Consider the following 22,784-nt stretch of genomic DNA (forward strand, 5'->3'; position numbering starts at 1 on the left):
ACAAATAACATTTGATTTGATTCATCTTGTTATTTCTGCAACAGAAAAAAAGACTGATGGATTACACAGTATAACGTAGCAGTTTATTCCATAATTTACACGTTCTCTTCTATCAAACTGTAAAAACAGTAGAGAATATAAAGACAGAATAACATAGTCCAATGTTTCTCAGAAAGGGACACTTCTTTGGTCTCTGCATAAGGTCATTTGCGGAAAGCCTGTGTGTGTGTGTGTGTTACTGAGTGATGTGTGAGATGGTGGACTGGAAGGCGAAGGAGATGTGGGTTCGTGCATGGTCCAGGTAAGCATCTCTGAAGGTGTGTGTGTCCCCTGCGAAGTGTCTCCACTGTATCAGCTCTGACATGCTCAGATGCTTCTGCCTTGCCCCACCACGGTCACCTTGACGACCCAGCTGGCACGGCCTATCAGACGCAGGCGCCTCATCCTCTCCTTCTTCTATAATACACAGAAGAAACACATTAAATAAAAACACAAGCAGACAACGGGTGTGATTATATATATATATATCCGTCCATACTGCAGCTGCAGTGTAGCAGCTCGTGAGTGAGACAGGGTGTGTCCGTCAGACTGAAGAGATCTCGCAGCTCATTGGAGGAGAAGCTGGTGTGCTCCGCCCCTTTCCCCAAGTCCACCACTGTCCCAGAAAGCCCCTGTTTGGACACCTGCCTCTGGAAGATACGCTCCTCTATGGTACCTGCAGTGAGCAGGCGGTAGATGTGAACAGTCTTCTTCTGTCCGTCTCTCCACACTCGTGACATTGCCTGGAGGGGGACAGACACACAGACAGACACACACACATCAGCCCAACTATCACATCAGGAGGAAGGCCTCTTCCTCATCCTCACTCCTCCAAGAGCATAGCAGGTACTGACTGACCAGTAACGTGTAAATGTGTGTTTCAGATGTGAACGAAACATACACTAATGCTGGTGAGTGAGAGTGTGTGTGTGTGTACCTGTATATCGTTGGCAGGGTTCCAGTCGATGTCGTATAGGACCAGGTGGGAGGCCCCGATCAGGTTAAGCCCCACCCCTCCGGCTTTAGAACTCAGGAGGAAGAGGAAGTGGGCGGAGTGAGGGCTGTTGAAGTTGTCCACCAATCGCTGCCTCTGGATGGTGGGGGTGTTGCCGTCCAGGCGACAGTAGGTGTAGCCCAGGTGGACACACAGGTCCTGGAGTAGGTCTAACGTCTGAGTGTAGTTGGACACCAACACCACCCTGTACACACACACATATTCACACACACAGGATCAAGATGGTCAAGATCATCTCACGGTTATGTGTCAGAGTATGAGTGTGTCAACCATAGAATTAGAATACTAGACATGAACCTTCTTACGATGGTCTAAAGATCAACCATGTTGGTCAGGGAGTTCTGTGATAAGATATTGTGCTGTGATAAGATATTGTATAAAGTAATGCATTTTAAGCCAGCCAGTTTTAGAGGAATGATTATAGAAATGTTTCTAATTAACTGCCAACATTCCATTGAAACAACACAGTCAATCAGTTGATGATGGGACTGAGACAAGTTGTAAATGCAACATATAACAGCTTTCCAAGAAAAATGTTGACATTTATGGTCTGTTTACATATATTTCAAAGGCTATTTATAAAGATAATGTGTATAAAATCCATATAAATTGTATTTATAATTATATGACAATATTTTAGGTTGACAATAATTATATTACACAATTTCTGATATCACATGCTTTGGTTTTATTTTCCTCTATAAGAAACATCTGGATTCTGCCTCTATGGTCATTCATTCCAATTAGACAGGTTTGGATTTCTCCCTGGCCAATATGGCTGCCATTTTCACTCCATTCTGGACCTTTGAGGGTTTATGACAGCCCATCTAGTAATTTAATAGGATCCCTATGGTGTCAACAAACCAATGCCAGTGTGCCCGGATCCCTTGACGCACTTCATACAAACACGTACACACAGACACATATACGCATACACACACACCTACCTGTCAGTAGGGCTGAGGTGGTGAATAGTGGTCAGAAGGTCAGACAGGACCAGTAGTTTCCCTGAGTCAGCTGTACTGAAGCCCCCAGAAGAGTAAGACTCTGGAAAGACACCTCTTAGCCCTTCATACAGAGAACCCTCTGCTGAGCTGCCATCAGAACGCTCCTGGAACACACACACAATCATCATCATCATCATTGTTGTCATCATCATTGTGTCTTTATGTGTCATACCTGTACAGTGGAGTAGAGCAGTCCTGGGTGGTTGCAGAGCTTTTTCAGGGCGGTGATGCAGGCGAGGTGTGCGTGAGTCTGTGTCGACCCCTGTAGACAGGCTCGGATGACACGGTGCGAGAGGAGAACCTGGTACAGCTCCCGCTGCAAGGAGGAGGGGCTACAGAACACTGTCCAATCAAGACGAGGTGGCAGGTAGCGGTTGATGATCTCTTGGGTCCGCCTCAGAATAAACAGACCAGTCAGACGAGAGAGCTCAGCCGCTCGCTCCTCCCCCAAAACTCTCTCCTCCTACAGGGAGAGATATAGAGAAGGAATGAAGGGAGAGAAAGAGATGGAGACAGTACCTCAGTGCAAGAGGGCTGTTGTGAGCGTACAATAGAGAGATAGTGTAGAGGTATAGAGACAGAGACAGAGATGGAGATGGGGACAGTACCTCAGTGCAAGAGGGCTGTTGTGAGCGTACAATAGAGAGATAGTGTAGAGGTATAGAGACAGAGACAGAGATGGAGATGGGGACAGTACCTCAGTGCAAGAGGGCTGTTGTGAGCGTATAATAGAGAGATAGTGTAGAGGTATAGAGACAGAGATGGAGATGGGGACAGTACCTCAGTGTAGGAGGGCTGTTGTGAGCGTATAATAGAGAGATAGTGTAGAGGTATAGAGACAGAGACAGAGATGGAGATGGGGACAGTACCTCAGTGCAAGAGGGCTGTTGTGAGCGTATAATAGAGAGATAGTGTAGAGGTATAGAGACAGAGATGGAGATGGGGACAGTACCTCAGTGTAGGAGGGCTGTTGTGAGCGTATAATAGAGAGATAGTGTAGAGGTATAGAGACAGAGATGGAGATGGGGACAGTACCTCAGTGCAGATGGGCTGTTGTGAGCGTACAATAGAGAGATGGTGTAGAGGTATAGAGACAGATATAGAGAGTGTAGATGGTTAATGTACCTCAGTGCAGATGGGCTGTCGGGAGCGGAGGATTGGCTCCTCGTACACCTTCCTGTAGGCAGCAGACGACCCCAGAATTCCCGGGTTCACAAACTCTATGATGGCATAGAACTCCTGCAGGTCATTCTGGACAGGAGTACCTACAGTACAGCAAACACAATAGATGAGAGAAGACTAGGAGAAAGTAAAAGGTCAATAAAACAGAGGGCTGTGTGTGTACCTGTCAGAATAACTCTGCGTGTACAGCTGAGACCGCTGAGGGCAGAGGAAGTCTTGATGCTGCTGTTCTTCAACCTGTGACCCTCATCACAGATCACCAGCTCAAACGCCAGCTTCTGTACCTACACAACACACACACACAACGTTATAATGTCCCATGCGTGTATCATCCAGTGTACTCCTAATCTGTGTAATTTAGGAGTTGAGGTGTAATTCAACAGTGTTGTAACAGTGGTACTTCCCACCCCTGTTAGATAAGCTGCTGTGAACCAACTCACCACTTCCAGAGAGCGAAGCAGCATCTCATAGCTGATCACTAATACACTGTGGAGAGTAGACGCTGCAAACAGCTCCACCCTCTGGTCCTAATGACCAACACAACACGGAACACACACACACACATCACCCTATGGATCAGAAACAGCACTACAGGGAAACACACTCCCCCTCTTCCTCCTCCTCCAAACACACCCCTACCTGGTTAACAGTGTAGACGCTGATCAAACACACCCCTACCTGGTTAACAGTGTAGACGTTGATCCTCTCACAGCCAAGCCACTTCTTAAACTCCGCCCCCCAGTTCTGCACCAGGCTGCCAGGGGAAACCACCAGCACAAGCTTAGCAACCGGCTTCCCGCCGTATGGGCCCTGCTTTAGCAGCGTCCATGTCAAAGCCACGCTCTGGAGGGTCTTACCCAGACCCATCTCATCTGCCAGGATAGCACCGTACCTACATGTAGCCCTGACACACACACACACACACACACACACACACACACACACACACACACACACACACACACACACACACACACACACACACACACACACACACACACACACATATTCAATCAAAGTAAATAAATAGCAGCCCCAGCACAGAGCCTTGTGGAACACAACATTACATTTTGGAGTGATCAGAGGATTCATCATGAGCGGACACACATCTCCTATTACCTCATCCCCATGACACACTCGTAGAGGAACAGCAGGCCGTCTCGCTGGTGGGGTCGGAGGTGAGTGGTCAAGTAGGGGTCAACCACCACATCCACCAGTGGGAGGCCTGCCTTGTTATACGCCCACTGGTGATTGGTTGAGGGCCGGGGCATGACAATGGCTCCTACACACACCATTAGAGAGATGATGAGTGTGGTGTGTTTGAAGTGTGTGAGAATGTGTAACTTCATGTGTGTGTGTGATGAGAGAGAGAGTGTGCTGTATGTCTGTGTATTTACCTGGTGCTAGAGGGTCATGGCGTGGTTTACAGGGCCCCTCCTCCTGAGGCTTGGCCACTCCCCTATCAGTCTCTCCGCCCAATAGCGTCGGATGGCAGAACGGTTTGGAAGCTGGGCGTCGTGAGGGGGGAGGAGCTGATATCTTAGGCTCCTCCTTCTCCACATGGACGTCAAGGAAACAGCGGCCCTTATTGTAGTTCAGCTCTGATACGAGTCCCATCACTTCCACCTGTTTAGCTCCTATCATCAAGGTCTCTCCTTCACCCAGCGATGCCAGCTCTGATACCTTATAGCCACTACCTACACACACAATCTGAATCACTCTCCGATGCACTCGGAAAATTACCCTATCAGGGCCGCTCTCCGGGCCACAGAGTAGCCCTAGTTCTGGACTAAAACCACTTTCAAATCAGAATTCTCCATTGACCATGATTTTTAGTCAAGGACTATGTTTAATCTGTGTTTGGGGAAACCTAAAATGTTCACACACTCACCCTTGCCGATGTCCTTGCCCTCCATGTCTTTAAGCGTGGCGGTACGCCCTCGTGTCACCAGGACAGCGTCTCCCTGCCAGCGTTTGTGTTTCCTCCCACTGGCTTTACACCACATCACACTGAAGTACCGCGGCCCGTCAGAACCAGCACCGCTACCAGACCCTGCCCCGACCCCAACTGGACCACAGCCTCCTGCCGGACTCTGTGAGGAACATCTGAAATCTGAAACCCAGAAAACATCAACACTAATAATCAGAGCATTAACACACACATTACTGCTCACACAAACAGCAGCCTGCAAACTCTAAATATACTGGAACAAACACCAGGAGGCAAGTTGCTCAACTCTAAATATACTGGAACAAACACCAGGAGACAAGTAGCTCAACTCTAAATATACTGGAACAAACACCAGGAGACAAGTAGCTCAACTCTAAATATACTGGAACAAACACCAGGAGACAAGTAGCTCAACTCTAAATATACTGGAACAAACACCAGGAGACAAGTAGCTCAACTCTAAATATACTGGAACAAACACCAGGAGACAAGTAGCTCAACTCTAAATATACTGGAACAAACACCAGGAGACAAGTAGCTCAACTCTAAATATACTGGAACAAACACCAGGAGACAAGTAGCTCAACTCTAAATATACTGGAACAAACACCAGGAGACAAGTAGCTCAACTCTAAATATACTGGAACAAACACCAGTGGAGACAAGTAGCTCAACTCTAAATATACTGGAACAAACACCAGGAGACAAGTAGCTCAACTCTAAATATACTGGAACAAACACCAGGAGACAAGTAGCTCAACTCTAAATATACTGGAACAAACACCAGGAGACAAGTAGCTCAACTCTAAATATACTGGAACAAACACCAGGAGACAAGTAGCTCAACTCTAAATATACTGGAACAAACACCAGGAGACAAGTAGCTCAACTCTAAATATACTGGAACAAACACCAGTGGAGACAAGTAGCTCAACTCTAAATATACTGGAACAAACACCAGGAGACAAGTAGCTCAACTCTAAATATACTGGAACAAACACCAGGAGACAAGTAGCTCAACTCTAAATATACTGGAACAAACACCAGTGGAGACAAGTAGCTCAACTCTAAATATACTGGAACAAACACCAGGAGACAAGTAGCTCAACTCTAAATATACTGGAACAAACACCAATGGAGACAAGTAGCTCAACTCTAAATATACTGGAACAAACACCAGGAGACAAGTAGCTCAACTCTAAATATACTGGAACAAACACCAGGAGACAAGTAGCTCAACTCTAAATATACTGGAACAAACACCAGTGGAGACAAGTAGCTCAACTCTAAATATACTGGAACAAACACCAGGAGACAAGTAGCTCAACTCTAAATATACTGGAACAAACACCAGTGGAGACAAGTAGCTCAACTCTAAATATACTGGAACAAACACCAGGAGACAAGTAGCTCAACTCTAAATATACTGGAACAAACACCAGGAGACAAGTAGCTCAACTCTAAATATACTGGAACAAACACCAGGAGACAAGTAGCTCAACTCTAAATATACTGGAACAAACACCAGGAGATTAGTAGCTCAACTCTAAATATACTGGAACAAACACCAGGAGACAAGTAGCTCAACTCTAAATATACTGGAACAAACACCAGGAGGAGACAAGTAGCTCAACTCTAAATATACTGGAACAAACACCAGGAGACAAGTAGCTCAACTCTAAATATACTGGAACAAACACCAGGAGACAAGTAGCTCAACTCTAAATATACTGGAACAAACACCAGTGGAGACAAGTAGCTCAACTCTAAATATACTGGAACAAACACCAATGGAGACAAGTAGCTCAACTCTAAATATACTGGAACAAACACCAGTGGAGACAAGTAGCTCAACTCTAAATATACTGGAACAAACACCAGGAGACAAGTAGCTCAACTCTAAATATACTGGAACAAACACCAGGAGACAAGTAGCTCAACTCTAAATATACTGGAACAAACACCAGTGGAGACAAGTAGCTCAACTCTAAATATACTGGAACAAACACCAGGAGACAAGTAGCTCAACTCTAAATATACTGGAACAAACACCAGTGGAGACAAGTAGCTCAACTCTAAATATACTGGAACAAACACCAGGAGACAAGTAGCTCAACTCTAAATATACTGGAACAAACACCAGTGGAGACAAGTAGCTCAACTCTAAATATACTGGAACAAACAACAGGAGACAAGTAGCTCAACTCTAAATATACTGGAACAAACACCAGGAGACAAGTAGCTCAACTCTAAATATACTGGAACAAACACCAGGAGACAAGTAGCTCAACTCTGAATATACTGGAACAAACACCAGGAGACAAGTAGCTCAACTCTAAATATACTGGAACAAACACCAGGAGACAAGTAGCTCAACTCTAAATATACTGGAACAAACACCAGGAGACAAGTAGCTCAACTCTAAATATACTGGAACAAACACCAGTGGAGACAAGTAGCTCAACTCTAAATATACTGGAACAAACACCAGTGGAGACAAGTAGCTCAACTCTAAATATACTGGAACAAACACCAGGAGACAAGTAGCTCAACTCTAAATATACTGGAACAAACACCAGGAGACAAGTAGCTCAACTCTAAATATACTGGAACAAACACCAGGAGACAAGTAGCTCAACTCTAAATATACTGGAACAAACACCAGGAGACAAGTAGCTCAACTCTAAATATACTGGAACAAACACCAGGAGACAAGTAGCTCAACTCTAAATATACTGGAACAAACACCAGGAGACAAGTAGCTCAACTCTAAATATACTGGAACAAACACCAGGAGACAAGTAGCTCAACTCTAAATATACTGGAACAAACACCAGTGGAGACAAGTAGCTCAACTCTAAATATACTGGAACAAACACCAGGAGACAAGTAGCTCAACTCTAAATATACTGGAACAAACACCAGGAGACAAGTAGCTCAACTCTAAATATACTGGAACAAACACCAGTGGAGACAAGTAGCTCAACTCTAAATATACTGGAACAAACACCAGGAGACAAGTAGCTCAACTCTAAATATACTGGAACAAACACCAGGAGACAAGTAGCTCAACTCTTTTTCAGTACAAGATACTGATTGGTCTTTTACATAAGCTAAAGCAGGAAGGTATGAAAGCGTGAATTCCTATTTTAAATGTATGTAGTTCTGTCCATTAATGTTCTGTATTATGTCATGTTTCATGTTTTATGTGGACACCAGGAAGAGTATCTGCTGTTTCAGCAGCAGCTAATGGGGCTCCTAATATTAAAATACCACACCCTGAACCAAGGATTTGAATTGCTCTTTAAAATACATTTGTTTTCAATTATGTTATTGACAGCCCTAACATACAATTTAGAAATGTGTGAATTGCGTGTACACAAATGTCAAATTATGATTCACTAAGGTTTTCAGCAAGATCTGCTGAGTGGCAGTTCACATGTTCACCAGCAGAGGTTGCTACTTCACTGAGGCCTCCACCCTACTTGCAGCCTGAGACTTTCCTACAGTGCCATGCCCAGGATGAGACATCAGGCCTGGGCCGCAAAAGGCTGTCCAAGCCATTTCACTATATTTATCTCTAAAGAGGGTCTCCCTTGCCTTACAGAGAAACATTTAATCCAGTTTCCTCTAGCATTACCATATTAGGACTGTATAGTCACTGTAGTTGTTAAGCATCACTGCATCTGTGCTTTACCTCACTTCTTCACTAGTGTAACAGTTACCTGCAGACAGGGTCTGAATTAAACATTCACTCTTACACGTAGCAGGCTTACAGTGAAGATACATTCATATTGAGTCCAGACCGAAGGGGAAAGGTGAGGAGAGATACAGTGCCTTGCGAAAGTATTCGGCCCCCTTGAACTTTGCGACCTTTTGCCACATTTCAGGCTTCAAACATAAAGATATAAAACTGTATTTTTTTGTGAAGAATCAACAACAAGTGGGACACAATCATGAAGTGGAACGACATTTATTGGATATTTCAAACTTATTTAACAAATCAAAAACTGAAAAATTGGGCGTGCAAAATTATTCAGCCCCCTTAAGTTAATACTTTGTAGCGCCACCTTTTGCTGCGATTACAGCTGTAAGTCCCTTGGGGTATGTCTCTATCAGTTGTGCACATCGAGAGACTGAATTTTTTTCCCATTCCTCCTTACAAAACAGCTCGAGCTCAGTGAGGTTGGATGGAGAGCATTTGTGAACAGCAGTTTTCAGTTCTTTCCACAGATTCTCGATTGGATTCAGGTCTGGACTTTGACTTGGCCATTCTAACACCTGGATATGTTTATTTTTGAACCATTCCATTGTAGATTTTGCTTTATGTTTTGGATCATTGTCTTGTTGGAAGACAAATCTCCGTCCCAGTCTCAGGTCTTTTGCAAACTCCATCAGGTTTTCTTCCAGAATGGTCCTGTATTTGGCTCCATCCATCTTCTCATCAATTTTAACCATCTTCCCTGTCCCTGCTGAAGAAAAGCAGGCCCAAGCCATGATGCTGCCACCACCATGTTTGACAGTGGGGATGGTGTGATGAGCTGTGTTGCTTTTACGCCAAACATAACGTTTTGCATTGTTGCCAAAAAGTTCCATTTTGGTTTCATCTGACCAGAGCACCTTCTTCCAGATGTTTGGTGTGTCTCCCAGGTGCCTTCTGGCAAACTTTAAACAACACTTTTTATGGATATCTTTAAGAAATGGCTTTCTTCTTGCCACTCTTCCATAAAGGCCAGATTTGTGCAATATACGACTGATTGTTGTCCTATGGACAGAGTCTCCCACCTCAGCTGTAGATCTCTGCAGTTCATCCAGAGTGATCATGGGCCTCTTGGCTGCATCTCTGATCAGTCTTCTCCTTGTATGAGCTGAAAGTTTAGAGGAACGGCCAGGTCTTGGTAGATTTGCAGTGGTCTGATACTCCTTCCATTTCAATATTATCGCTTGCACCGTGCTCCTTGGGATTTTTAAAGCTTGGGAAATATTTTTGTATCCAAATCCGGCTTTAAACTTCTTCACAGCAGTATCTCGGACCTGCCTGGTGTGTTCCTTGTTCTTCATGATGCTCTCTGCGCTTTTAACGGACCTCTGAGACTATCACAGTGCAGGTGCATTTATACGGAGACTTGATTTCACACAGGTGGATTGTATTTATCATCATTAGTCATTTAGGTCAACATTGGATCATTCAGAGATCCTCACTGAACTTCTGGAGAGAGTTTGCTGCACTGAAAGTAAAGGGGCTGAATCATTTTGCACGCCCAATTTTTCAGTTTTTGATTTGTTAAAAAAGTTTGAAATATCCAATAAATGTCGTTCCACTTCATGATTGTGTCCCACTTGTTGTTGATTCTTCACAAAAAAATACAGTTTTATATCTTTATGTTTGAAGCCTGAAATGTGGCAAAAGGTCGCAAAGTTCAAGGGGGCCGAATACTTTCGCAAGGCACTGTATTTGGGGGTGAGGGGCTAAAGAAGAGGGGAAGAGAGAGGGATAGAAAAGGGAGGTTGGAGAAGGGAAGAGAGAGGGATAGAGAAGGGAAGAGAGGGATAGAGAAGAGAGAGGGATAAAGAAGGGGAGGTTGGAGGAGGGATAGAGAAGGGAAGAGAGAGGGATAGAGAAGAGAGAGGGATAGAGAAGAGAGAGGGATAGAGAAGAGAGAGGGATAGAGAAGAGAGAGGGATAAAGAAGGGGAGGTTGGAGAAGGGAAGAGAGAGGGATAGAGAAGGGAAGAGAGAGGGATAGAGAAGGGGAGTTTGGAGAAGGGAAGAGAGAGGGATAGAGAAGGGGAGGTTGGAGAAGGGAAGAGAGAGGGATAGAGAAGGGGAGGTTGGAGAAGGGAAGAGAGAGGGATAGAGAAGGGGAGGTTGGAGAAGGGAAGAGAGAGGGATAGAGAAGGGGAGGTTGGAGAAGGGAAGAGGAAGATGATAAAGCACAAAACCAAACTAGAAAAACTATTTTAAAAGAAAACAATGAAACCACAGATCTGAACAACAAACACTGAACATCACACCACTGTACATCACACCACTGAACATCACACCACTGAACATCACACCACTGAACATCACACCACTGAACATCACACCACTGAACATCACACCACTGTACATCACACCACTGAACATCACACCACTGAACATCACACCACTGTACATCACACCACTGAACATCACACCACTGAACATCACACCACTGAACATCACACCACTGAACATCACACCACTGAACATCACACCACTGAACATCACACCACTGAACATCACACCACTGAACATCACACCACTGAACATCACACCACTGAACATCACACCACTGAACATCACACCACTGAACATCACACCACTGAACATCACACCACTGTAACAGCAACACCCCCTTCTAAACCCCCTCATCACCTATCACCTTCCCTCCTAATGGGATGGTAAAGCAACACAGGGTTTTGAACCAAATGAAACCAGTCAAAATAGTACCCGTTTTAAAACCAGTGATAGGAGCGCCTCTCGTCTGACAAAAGCAGAGATCTGTATTGTCTTTAACTCCAGTCATAACTCAACCGTAGTCACCACACACACTGTCCCACACGCAAACACACTGTTTAAATCCTCACTCAAAACACACACTTCATTATGCAAATACACTGTTCAAAAGGCCCAGTGCAAAACTAGATTTCCCTGTGTTTTATATACAGTACCAGTCAAAAACTAGATTTCCCTGTGTTTTATATAAAGTACCAGTCAAAAACTAGATTTCCCTGTGTTTTATATACAGTACCAGTCAAAAACTAGATTTCCCTGTGTTTTATATACAGTACCAGTCAAAAACTAGATTTCCCTGTGTTTTATATACAGTACCAGTCAAAAACTAGATTTCCCTGTGTTTTATATACAGTACCAGTCAAAAACTAGATTTCCCTGTGTTTTATATACAGTACCAGTCAAAAACTAGATTTCCCTGTGTTTTATATACAGTACCAGTCAAAAACTAGATTTCCCTGTGTTTTATATACAGTACCAGTCAAAAACTAGATTTCCCTGTGTTTTATATACAGTACCAGTCAAAAACTAGATTTCCCTGTGTTTTATATACAGTACCAGTCAAAAACTAGATTTCCCTGTGTTTTATATACAGTACCAGTCAAAAGTTTGGACACAAATACTCATTCAATGGTTTTTATTTTTAATATTTTCTACATTGTAGAATAATAGCGAAGACATCCAAACTATGAAATACCACATATGGAATCATGTAGTAACCAAAAAAAGTGTTAAACAAATCAAAATATATTTTCGGTTCTTCAAAAGTAGCCACCCTTTGCCTTGATGACAGTTTCGCACACACTTGGCATTCTCTCAACCAGCTTCATGAGGTAGTCACCTGGAAAGCATTCCCATTAACAGGTGTGCCTTATTAAAACAATTAGTTCCTTCTTATTGTGTTTGAGGCAGATCAGTTGTGTTGTGACAAGGTTGGGGTGGTATACAGAAGATATCCCTATTTGGTAAAAGACCAAGTCCATATTATGACAAGAACAGCTCATATAAGCAAAGAGAAACGACAGTCCATCATTACTTTAAGACATGAAGGTCAGTCAATAGTGAACATTAAGAACTTTTAAAAGTTTCTTAAAGTGCAGTCGCAAAAACCATCAAGCACTATGATGAAACTGGCTCCCATTAAGACCGCCACAGGAAAGGAAGACCCAGAGTTACCTCCGCCGCAGAGGATAAGTTCATTAGTTACCAGTCTCAGAAATTGCAGCCGAAATAAATGTTTCAGAGTTCAAGTAACAGACATCTCAATATCAACTGTTCAGAGGAGACTGCTTGAATCAGGCCTTCATGGTCTAATTGCTGCAAAGAAACCACTACTAAAGGACACCAATAAGAAGATACTTTTTTGGGGCCAAGAAACACGAGCAATGGACATTAGATGGGTGGAAATCTGTCCTTTGGTCTGACGAGTCCAAATGTGAGATTTTTGGTTCCAACCGTCATGTCTTTGTGAGACACAGAGTAGGTGAATGGATGATCTTCGCATGTGTGGTTTCCACCGTGAAGCATGGAGGAGGTGTGATGGTGCTTTGCTCATGACACTATCTGTGATTAATTTAGAATTCAAGGCACACATAACCAGCATAGTTACCACAGCATTCTGCAGCGATACGCCATCCCATCTGCGCTTAGTGGGACTATCATTAGTATTTCAACAGAACAATGACCTAAAACACACTTCCAGACTGTGTAAGGGCAATTTGACCAAGGAGAGAGATGGTGCAGCATCAGCTGACCTGGCCTCCACAATCACCCGACCTCAACCCAATTGAGATGGTTTGAGATGAGTTGGACTTCAGAGTGGAGGAAAAGCAGCCAACAAGTGGTCAGCATTTGTGGGAACTCCTTCAAGACTGTTGGAAAAGCATTCCTCATGAAGCTGGTTGAGATAATGCCAAGAGTGTACAAAAATGTCATCAAGACAAAAGGGTGGCTACTTCAAAGAATATAAAATATATTTAGATTTGTTGAACACTTTTTTGGTGCAATATGTGTTATTTCATAGTTTTGATGTCTTCACTATTATTCTAAAATGTAGAAAATAGTACAATTGAATTAGTAGATGTGTCCAAACTTTTGACTGGTACTGTATATTTCCACACTGAAATTTCAGCCTGTTTTGGTGGGATGGAGTTTTGACTTGCCTGGTGACATCACCATAAATGTGTTAATAGACCAATAAGAAAGAGAGTTCCAAACCATTCTGCCAATAATAGTTTGTTATCAGTTTTCCGCTCCCCACTCAGACCACTCGCAGACAATCCTAGCAAAATTCTTACTTGAGAAATTCGCCAATAATCTATTTTTGTCTCTTTTTGAGCATTTTAATAGAAAACAATCACAGTAATGTAATTCATTGTTACCCAGAAATGATTTGAGAGAGAAGGCTGCATTGGACCTTTAAATCCTCCCTCAAACTCACTGTTCATCACACAAACATTATTTCTCGGGCCAAACCCCTCTTCCACACGCTAAACACAGACATAGAAACAGTTCAGAGCATCCTCCTGAGTTCCATATGGTCAGCCCAGTCAGGCCATGGGTGTGTTAGTTATAGGGGCAGTGGAAGTCCATGTCTCAGCCTGGCTGCCCTCAGTTTCTCTACTTTGATTTTTGCTCTCAGAAGCTCCTCCTCCAGTTCCTGCTTCCTCTTTAGCCCCTCCCTCTTCTCCTCCAGGTATACGCCCATCTTTCTATGATTGGTCATGACCTGCTCGTGCTCCTCCTTGGCCAGCTGAAGGGGACGGAGCCTGTCAGGGTCACAGCGGGGGTAGTGGTCATGAGGGTAAAGGTCACGTTGCAGTGGAACGGGTGAGGTGGAGAGGGGCAGGACGACAGAGGATGGGCAGGGAGTGAGGGAGCCGTCATAACCATGGACACTGCCCAAGTCCTCATCTTCCTCCTCCGCCCCCTCTCCTCCTAGCACCACCCCCACACGCGTGGAGAGGATGGTCAGGTCTGGCGGAGGCTTCACGTCCACGTCCTGGTCCAGCCTGACCACATCCTGGTCCAGCCTGACCACATCCTGGTCCAGGTGGTGGGTGACGGGGTTTGATGGGTAGTCTGGGAGGGAGGAGCTGCTGCCAGGTTGCTCCATGGGAGAGTCATGCTTATACATCACCCTGCAGATAAACAGAATAATACATCTTTATTACTGTCTCATTATACATCACCCTGAAGATAAACAGAATAATACATCTTTATTACTGTCTCATTATACATCACCCTGCAGATAAACAGAATAATACATATTTATTACTGTCTCATTATACATCACCCTGCAGATTAACAGAAAAATACATCTTTATTACTGTCTCATTATACATCACCCTGCAGATTAACAGAATAATACATCTTTATTACTGTCTCATTATACATCACCCTGCAGATTAACAGAATAATACATCTTTATTACTGTCTCATTATACATCACCCTGCAGAGAGAATATGGAATAGAATACAGCTTTATTACTACAGCCATACATGTATAAGTGGCACTAGGTGGGGGTATTGAGAGTATTCAATCAATCAAATGTATTTATAAAGCCCTTTTTACATCAGCCGATGTCACAAAGTGCTGTACAGAAACCCAGCATAAAACCCCAAACAACAAGAAATGCAGGTGTAGAAGACCGGCTGTGTAGAAACACAACCGGTCTTCGGGATGGTCAAAAACATTCTCCTTAAAACCCTTTTCATGACCATCTCATACTTTGCTAAAGAATGCATTCTCCTACTGTGGGCTAACACCTCTCCTACGTTTCAAATGTGATTGACCAGATTCGTCAGTCCATGCCCTGACGAATTGAGGCTGTTGAGGTCAAGAGTGTGAGCATGAGGAGTGTGTATGTGTGCGTGTGTAAACTGATTGAGGTTAGCTCTGTGTTCAGTTCTATAGAGCAGCCCCTTCATAGTAGAGTTCTACAGGGCAGCCCCTCCCCTCTAATTACTAGAAGAGCTCTACAGAGCAGCCCCTCCCCTCCAATTACTAGTAGAGTTCTACAGAGCCAGCCCCTCCCCTGTAATTACTAGTAGAGCTCTACAGAGCAGTCCCTCCCCTCCCCTCTAATTACTAGTAGAGTTCTACAGAGCAGCCCCTCCCCTCTAATTACTAGTAGAGCTCTACAGAGCAGCCCCTCCCCTCTAATTACTAGTAGAGCTCTACAGAGCAGCCCCTCCACTTTAATTACTAGTAGAGCTCTACAGAGCAGCCCCTCCCCTCTCTTGTTACTAGTAGAGCTCTACAGAGCAGCCCCTCTCCTCTAGTAGAGCAGCCCCTCCCCGCTCGTTACTAGTAGAGCTCTAGAGCAGCCCCTCCCCTCTCTAGTAGAGCAGCCCCTCCCCTCCTCTAGTTACTAGTAGAGCTCTACAGAGCAGCCACTCCCCTATCTAGTAGAGCAGCCCTCCCGTCTAGTTACTAGAGCTCTACGGAGCAGCCCCTCCCCTCTATTTACTAGTAGAGATCTACAGAGCAGCCCCTCCCCTCTAGTTACTAGTAGAGCTCTACAGAGCAGCCCCTCCCCTCTCTGAGAGCTGTATAGAGCAGACTGTGTGTGTGTGTGTGTCTCACCTGTGCATCGTCGCTGGGTCTTTATCATGGTGAATAGCTCCGTGATGGAAAAGGTGAGGTATCATCTCCATCACTCTCCTGGTTGGTTCAGATATACTTCCTCTGTACTCTGGCTGGGCGTGTCTCCGTTGCATTACTTCCTGTTTGGCCGACTCCTTCAGCCTCTTGTAGAGGGTGCGTAGGCCCTGGGCAGTGCGGGGGGGCCTGTCCCCCCCCAGGACGTTGTACTGATCAGACACTGTGTCCCAGCACTTGTTCTTGTCCACAATGACAGCGTGCTTGTTGGTGTGCTCCTCCAGGATGAGAATGTGTGGGCGGACCAGCTTCAGCAGGTCCAGTTTCTCAGACAGGGTGAAGTTGGAGGAGCGAGCCTTACCCACCATACTGGACGACATGTAGACGGACCCAGACGCCATCTTAGAACATAGCCCAGGGAACCAGACTGGACCGAGCCAGGCCTAGACACCAGCACTAACTCAACACAATATCTCGCCTCTTTTCCTCTCCTTCTTTTGAGATTTGGTCTGGTTCTCTACCTCCCCTTTCTTTCTGTGCTGTGATGAGGCTCAGGCTAATACTGGTTTAACTCTCACTCACTCTCTTCCTTGTCCCTCTTCTTTCTCCCCCTTCATGGATTCTCAATCAAACAGTCTCTGTCTAACTGCATGTACTCTCTCTCATCCGAGGTCTTCTCTGCTCTGTGTTACACAACCCACACGGGCAACAATAAGAATCAGGCTTAACTAGGCCAGCCTCGTTTAGGCCCCCGCCTACCGCGGAGGGCTTTGGGTGAATTCCTCCCAGCTTAGGCTGACGCAGGCTAAAGCCGCTTAAACCCAGCCCGACCTACTTACAGCCCGGTCTCTCTAAACCTCAAACCAGCGCTCGTTCTAAGTGCTATACACCAAATACTAACATACGGGGGAATATGTGTGCTTACATGGGGAAATGCCGATGAAATTGTAAAGATGCATTTTCTTTATTCTTATTTCCGTTTAACTAGAAAAGAGGAAACGGCGCTGGTTTAACCGGGGAGGTGTGCGCGCAGCGCGAGTCCGTGCAAATGCGCGATTTTTTTTTTTTTTTTACACAAAGGAAAATCAGAGCTGCTTCTCAAAGAGAAACACACGAATCATCCGCCGACGGGAACAACAAAATGAGGGAAAACTAGTGAAACGCTAAAGAGAGAGGAAAAGCGGAGAAAGGAGAGACAGACAGAGGCACTAGTTGCTCTGAGAGGGAGGGGGACAGAGCGCGTGTGCTCACTGATCCCAGGCACAGCTCTAATCTGCCTCGCGCTGCCGATGCACTACCCACGCTCATTTGCATAATGCTGGACCTGCTGTCATTAAAACATAGGCTTGTTACAGTTGGCTAGGCTTCATTCAGTGTGTGTTTGTTTCACTGAAGCCCAAGCATCAAATAAATCCCTGCCAGTCCTAAATGGATAGACTAAATGTCGCTCACCTTAGAAAGGCGATATCGGTTTGCTGCATTTCCTTTCTAAAGCAGCATATACATGATCTTGGTTTCAAGGAAAAAGTATAACCACAAATAGGTGTTAAGTGGCATAAAAAATTCCAACTCCAGGCACACGTGAGGGTTTGCAAATTAAAAATCCTTTAATATATAGTCATAGTTAAAATACACCAACGAGTATCGGCTAAAGCCTAAATCAGGCTGACAAAAATGAACAGCTTTTTAACTGAGCCTGTGGGTCTGAGAGCTGGTGCTCCAATACCGTTTGCCAGACAGTAGCAGAGTAAACAGTCTATGGTTAGGGTGGCTGGAGTCTTTGGCAATTTTTCAGGCCTTCCTCTGATATAGAGGTCCTGGATGGTAGGGAGCATGGCCCCAGTGATGCACTGGGTTGCCGCACCAACCTCTGTAGTGCTTTGTGGTTAAGTTGCAGAGGGAGGGGTTCAGTCCCAGGGTCCCTTCCCAGGGTCCCGTCCCAGGGTCCATAGGTTGGTGAGGTTCTTTCCCAGGCTGTATCACAACCGACCGTGATCGAGAATCCCATAGGGCGGTGCACAAATTGGTCCAGTGTCATCAGGGTTAGGGGAGGGTTTGTTCGGGGTAGGCCATCATTGTAAAATATGAATTTGTTCTTAACTGACCAGTTAAATAAAAGGTTAAATAAAACAATACAAATAACACCCGTTCTGCCAGTCACATTCTGTTAACGGTCCCCAAAGCACACACATCCCTGGGTCGCTGCTCTTTTCAGTTCGCTGCAGCTAGCGACTGGAACAAGCTGCAACACACACAGCCTTCTTGCCTCTTGCTAAGCCGTCATTGTAAATAAGTATACCGTGCCTTCAGAAAGTATTCAGACCCCTTGACTTTTTCCACATTTTGTTATGTTACAGCCTTAATGTCAAATTGATTAAATCACTTTTTTTCTCCTCATCAATCTACACACAATACCCCATAATGACAGCAAAAACAGGTTTCTAGAAATGTTTGCTCATTTAGATTTTTATTAAACTGAAATAATACATTTACATAAGTATTCAGACCCTTTACTCAGTACTTTGTTGAAGCACCTTTGGCAGCGATTACAGCCTCAAGTCTTCTAGGGTATGACACTACAAGCTTGGCACACCTGTATTTTTTCTCTGCAGATCCTCTCAAGCTCTGTCAGGTTGGATGGGGAACGTTGCTGCACAGTTATTTTCAGGTCTCTCCAGAGATGTTCGATTAGGTTCAAGTCCGGGCTCTGGCTGGGCCACTCAATGACATTCAGAGACTTCTTCCATTTAAGAATGATGGCGGCCACTGTGTACTTGGGGTCCTTCAATGCTGCGGAAATGTTTTGGTACCCTTCTCTAGATCTGTGCCTCGACACAATCCTGTCTCGGAGCTCTACGGACAATTCCTTTGACTGTGAGACCTTACATAGACAGGTGTGTGCCTTTCTAAATCATGTCCAAACAACTGAATTTACTACAGGTGGACTCCAAGTTGTAGAAACATCTCAAGGATGCTCAATGGAAACAGGATGCACCTGAGCTCAATTTTGAATCTCATAGCAAAGGGTCTGAATACTTAAGTAAATAAGGTATCAATTTTACATTTTGTATAAATTTAGAAAATATGTTTGAAAAACCTGTTTTTGGTTTGTCATTATGGGGTGGGCTGAGGATTAGTTTTTATTTAATCCATTTTAGAATAAGGCTGTAATGTAACAAAGTGCAGAAAAAGTCAAGGGGTCTGAATACTTTCTGAAGGCACTGTATGTTCTTAATAGAAAAATTCAGTTTATACCCGTGCCTCACCTTTTTGGGCCTTAAACTCAATCGTTAACCTATACAAAATCCCAGCATCTCTCAAACAATGTTTCAGAACATCTTTAGCAACAGCAGTGAAATGTAAACAATATATGCTACATAGTTAATATACTTCATTTCTTATGGCACACAAAATGTTCCTGACTATTCTTACCATCACCGTTGGTTTGTAGTAACTTTGTTGCTTTATAAATCTGTGATTTTCATCACCAGGATTTCTGCTTTTGACATAGAGAGTAAATCCAAAGCTTACCAGAAGTACTGCTCCACATTTAAATGCATTAGATCTACACCAGGAATACCTGGTTTCAATGGCAACGTTTACTGTGCCACCACCACAACCCACCCCACCTCCCATGTCTGACTCACCAGCTGGGTCTCCAGTGTTCTCCTCTGTAAAGGAAGGGTCTTCAGGCTCTAGCTCATTCTTCTTACTGTCTGCTGCACCTAGCACCCTGGCTAGAGCTCTGGACAGGCCTGGGGCTTGGGGGCTGCTCTTAGCCAGGCTGAAGGCCTTCACAGGCAGGGCAAGGGGCGGTGCAGGGGCTGAGAGGCTCCTCTGGACCTGCAAGGAAGGAGAACTGTTAGATAGGTCCGAGAAGGTCCACATGTCGCAATATGAGTGAAACCCTTTACACAGTCTTGGATAATGTCAAATAAATTAAAATGTGAAATGCTTACTTACTTCACACAGAGAAATAATAGAAAGAAACACGTAATAATAAAATAGATACACAATGAGTAACGAGAAGTTGACAAAAAAGCAATTCGTTAACTAACACCCCCTTACTAGGCCTGACTTTGCTGATAGCTACTTTCAGGAAAAATGTACTTACTATGACTGAGATGTGTGGTTGTTCCACCTAGCTATCTGAAGATGGATGCACTAACTAAGTAGCTCTGGATAAGAGTGTCTACTAAATGACTACAATGCAAAGTGTAAACCATTGAATTGTTTTTTTAAACAAACTATTTAGCAGTCTTATGGCTTGGGGCTAGAAGCTATTCAGGGTCCTGTTGGTGCATTGGTAGTGCTTGCCGTACGGTAGCAGAGAGAACAGTCAATGATTTGGGTGGCTGGAGTCTGAACATTTTTAGGGCCTTCCTCTGGCACCGCCTGGCATAGAGGTCCTTGATGGCAGTGAGCTTGGCCCAGTGATGTACTGGGTCGTACGCACTACCCTCTGTAGTGCCATGCGGTCAGATGCCAAGCAGTTGCCATACCAAGTGGTGATGCAGCCCCTCCACTACAGCCCTGTCGATATGAATGTGGGTGTGCTCGGCCCTCCGTTTCCTGTTGTCTATCATCGGCTCCTTTGTCTTGCTGACATTGAGGGAGAGGTTGTTGTCTCTGACCTCCTCCCTAAAGGATGTCTCATTGTTGTCGGTGATCAGGCCTGTCACCGTTATGTCGTCGGCAAACTTAATGGTGTTGGAGTCATGCACACACACACAGTCATGGTTGAACAGGGGGTACAGGAGTGGACTAAGCACGCATCCCTGAGGGGCCCCATATTAAGGGTGAGCATGGCGGATGTTGTTGCCTACCCTCACCACCTGGGGGCACCCTGACTGGAAGTCCAGGATCCAGTTGCAGAGGGAGATGTTCAGTCCCAGGGTCCTTACCTTAGTGATGAGCATAGAGGGCACTATGGTGTTGAACGCTGAGATGTAGTCAATGAACAGCCTTCTCACATAGGTGTTCCTTTTGTCCAAGTGGGTAAGGGCAGTGTGGAGTACAATACAGATTGTGTCATCTGTGGATCTGTTGGGGAGGTATGCGAACTGGAGTGGATCCAGGGTGTCTGGGATGATGGTATTGATGTGAGCCATGACCAGCCTTTCATAGCATTTCATGACTACAGATGCTACATGGCGGTAGTCATTTAGATAGGTTACCTTGGTGTTCTTGGGTACAGGGTCTATGGTGGTCTGCTTGAAACATGTAGGTATTACAGAATGGGTCAGGAAGAAGTTGAAAATGTCAGTTTAGACACTTCCCAGCTGGTCAGTGCATGCTCTGAGTACGCGTCCTGGTAATCTGTCTGGCCCTGCGGCCTTGTGAATGTTAATTTGTTAAAGGTCTTACTCACATCGGCTAGAGAGAAGTAGCTCCAATATGACTCCTATGTTTAGTTACTTAATTACTACAATAGTAATAGGGGTCACATTTGTGGCTAAGGATGAAAGTGAAGTGGACCGTGTGTTCACCTTGTAGAGCACGTTCCCCGTGGAGAGTTTAGGGGCCAGAGGCTCCGGTTCAAGCAGAGTACCCACAGGGGGATCAGGACGACCAGCCAGTGAGGCTCCAGGAGGGACGAACCGGGGCTTCTTCGCCATGTTACCAAAGACCTGGCTGGGGGCCCCTGAGCGACGCATCCTGTCTGTGAGTGAGGGGGTGTTTGTAATATTTGATAAAATAATTTCACATCTATAAGAGGGCTTATGGGTAGCCAACCCTGAGCCCCCTGGAGAACAAGTACTAGTGGTTCTGGGTATGGAGGCTTTTGTTCCCTACTGTAACACCTTATTCCGCTAGCTAACTAGCTAATCAATGTTCTAGTAAGCAGCTGATTAGTAAAAGGCAGCTAGTGGGGGTACAGGGGTGGACTAAGCACGCACCCCTGAGGGGCCCCATATTAAGGGTGAGCATGGCGGATGTTGTTGCCTACCCTCACCACCTGGGGGCACCCTGACTGGAAGTCCAGGATCCAGTTGCAGAGGTTACTTCCATTCAGTGAACACGGCCCTTGAATAGTTAGTTCAGATCAATGAGATGTATGGGTTTATACCAATGATTAGTTTATACACGTCATTGTTGGTTCAGAAAGATACATTACGTTAACTGTTAGTGTAGTTAGTTAGCCCAAATTAGTGCAGAACACTTCAACATTGAACACTTAAACATTTTCATCTCATCGTCTATAACAACCAACTAGCTTGTGACAATATGTTGGAAAGATAACATAAGGCATAAATGTGTGTTTAACTACATACCTGTTTAGTCAAGCAAACCTCTGCTATACAGTTAGTTACAAGAAAATAATGATACACAACTCTTCAGAGAGGAATTCTCCCGCTAAAGTGGCGTAAACTGCTATTGGCTACGTGTTACGTAGAGGGGTGGAGTCCAGTGTTAGTGAGTGCACTCGTTTTCTACTCCCGCGGCCCC

The 22,784-nt window shown here is 44.8% G+C and overlaps 2 protein-coding genes across 3 annotated transcripts; both read right to left on the bottom strand.

Annotated features, from left to right (window-relative positions):
• Positions 1-64: 64 nt before the first annotated feature.
• On the bottom strand, positions 65-22,727 carry LOC118944880 (DNA repair and recombination protein RAD54B). Its single transcript, XM_090222870.1, has 15 exons — positions 22,610-22,727; positions 22,285-22,361; positions 21,824-21,996; positions 19,982-20,177; positions 5,135-5,356; positions 4,641-4,940; positions 4,363-4,525; positions 3,922-4,147; positions 3,684-3,770; positions 3,407-3,527; positions 3,187-3,326; positions 2,234-2,524; positions 2,002-2,165; positions 977-1,238; positions 65-782 (listed from the first exon to the last, which is right to left on the bottom strand). The coding sequence occupies exons 3-15, from the start codon at positions 21,989-21,991 to the stop codon at positions 513-515; spliced, it is 2,610 nt and encodes an 869-aa protein (XP_090078996.1). The 5' UTR covers positions 21,992-21,996; positions 22,285-22,361; positions 22,610-22,727; the 3' UTR covers positions 65-512.
• LOC110487828 (fibrinogen silencer-binding protein) lies at positions 5,273-17,598 on the bottom strand. Of its 2 annotated transcripts, XR_016492343.1 has the most exons (3): positions 16,320-17,596; positions 14,113-14,871; positions 5,273-5,356 (listed from the first exon to the last, which is right to left on the bottom strand). XR_016492343.1 is itself a non-coding variant. In XM_036967053.2 (2 exons), the coding sequence occupies exons 1-2, from the start codon at positions 16,733-16,735 to the stop codon at positions 14,301-14,303; spliced, it is 987 nt and encodes a 328-aa protein (XP_036822948.2). In that variant the 5' UTR covers positions 16,736-17,598; the 3' UTR covers positions 14,052-14,300. The 2 variants fall into 2 exon arrangements, 1 of the variants encoding a protein (XP_036822948.2); XM_036967053.2 differs by lacking the exon at positions 5,273-5,356 and having other exon boundaries at positions 14,052-14,871; positions 16,320-17,598.
• Positions 22,728-22,784: the final 57 nt, after the last annotated feature.

The sequence above is a fragment of the Oncorhynchus mykiss genome, chromosome 3, assembly GCF_057628025.1.
Source record: "Oncorhynchus mykiss isolate SJ-2025 chromosome 3, ASM5762802v1, whole genome shotgun sequence".
Lineage (NCBI taxonomy): Eukaryota > Metazoa > Chordata > Actinopteri > Salmoniformes > Salmonidae > Oncorhynchus > Oncorhynchus mykiss.

Coding starts and splice junctions, on each gene's coding strand:
- LOC110487828 (XM_036967053.2), bottom strand. CDS start 16,735: ATGGCGTCTGGGTCCGTCTACATGTCGTCCAGTATGGTGGGTAAGGCT. Junction 14,872..16,319: donor GACCCAGCGACGATGCACAG/GTGAGACACACA, acceptor GTTTATCTGCAG/GGTGATGTATAAGCATGACT.
- LOC118944880 (XM_090222870.1), bottom strand. CDS start 21,991: ATGCGTCGCTCAGGGGCCCCCAGCCAGGTCTTTGGTAACATGGCGAAG. Junction 3,528..3,683: donor TGCTTCGCTCTCTGGAAGTG/GTGAGTTGGTTC, acceptor TGTGTTGTGTAG/GTACAGAAGCTGGCGTTTGA. Junction 783..976: donor ACCCTGCCAACGATATACAG/GTACACACACAC, acceptor GTCCCCCTCCAG/GCAATGTCACGAGTGTGGAG.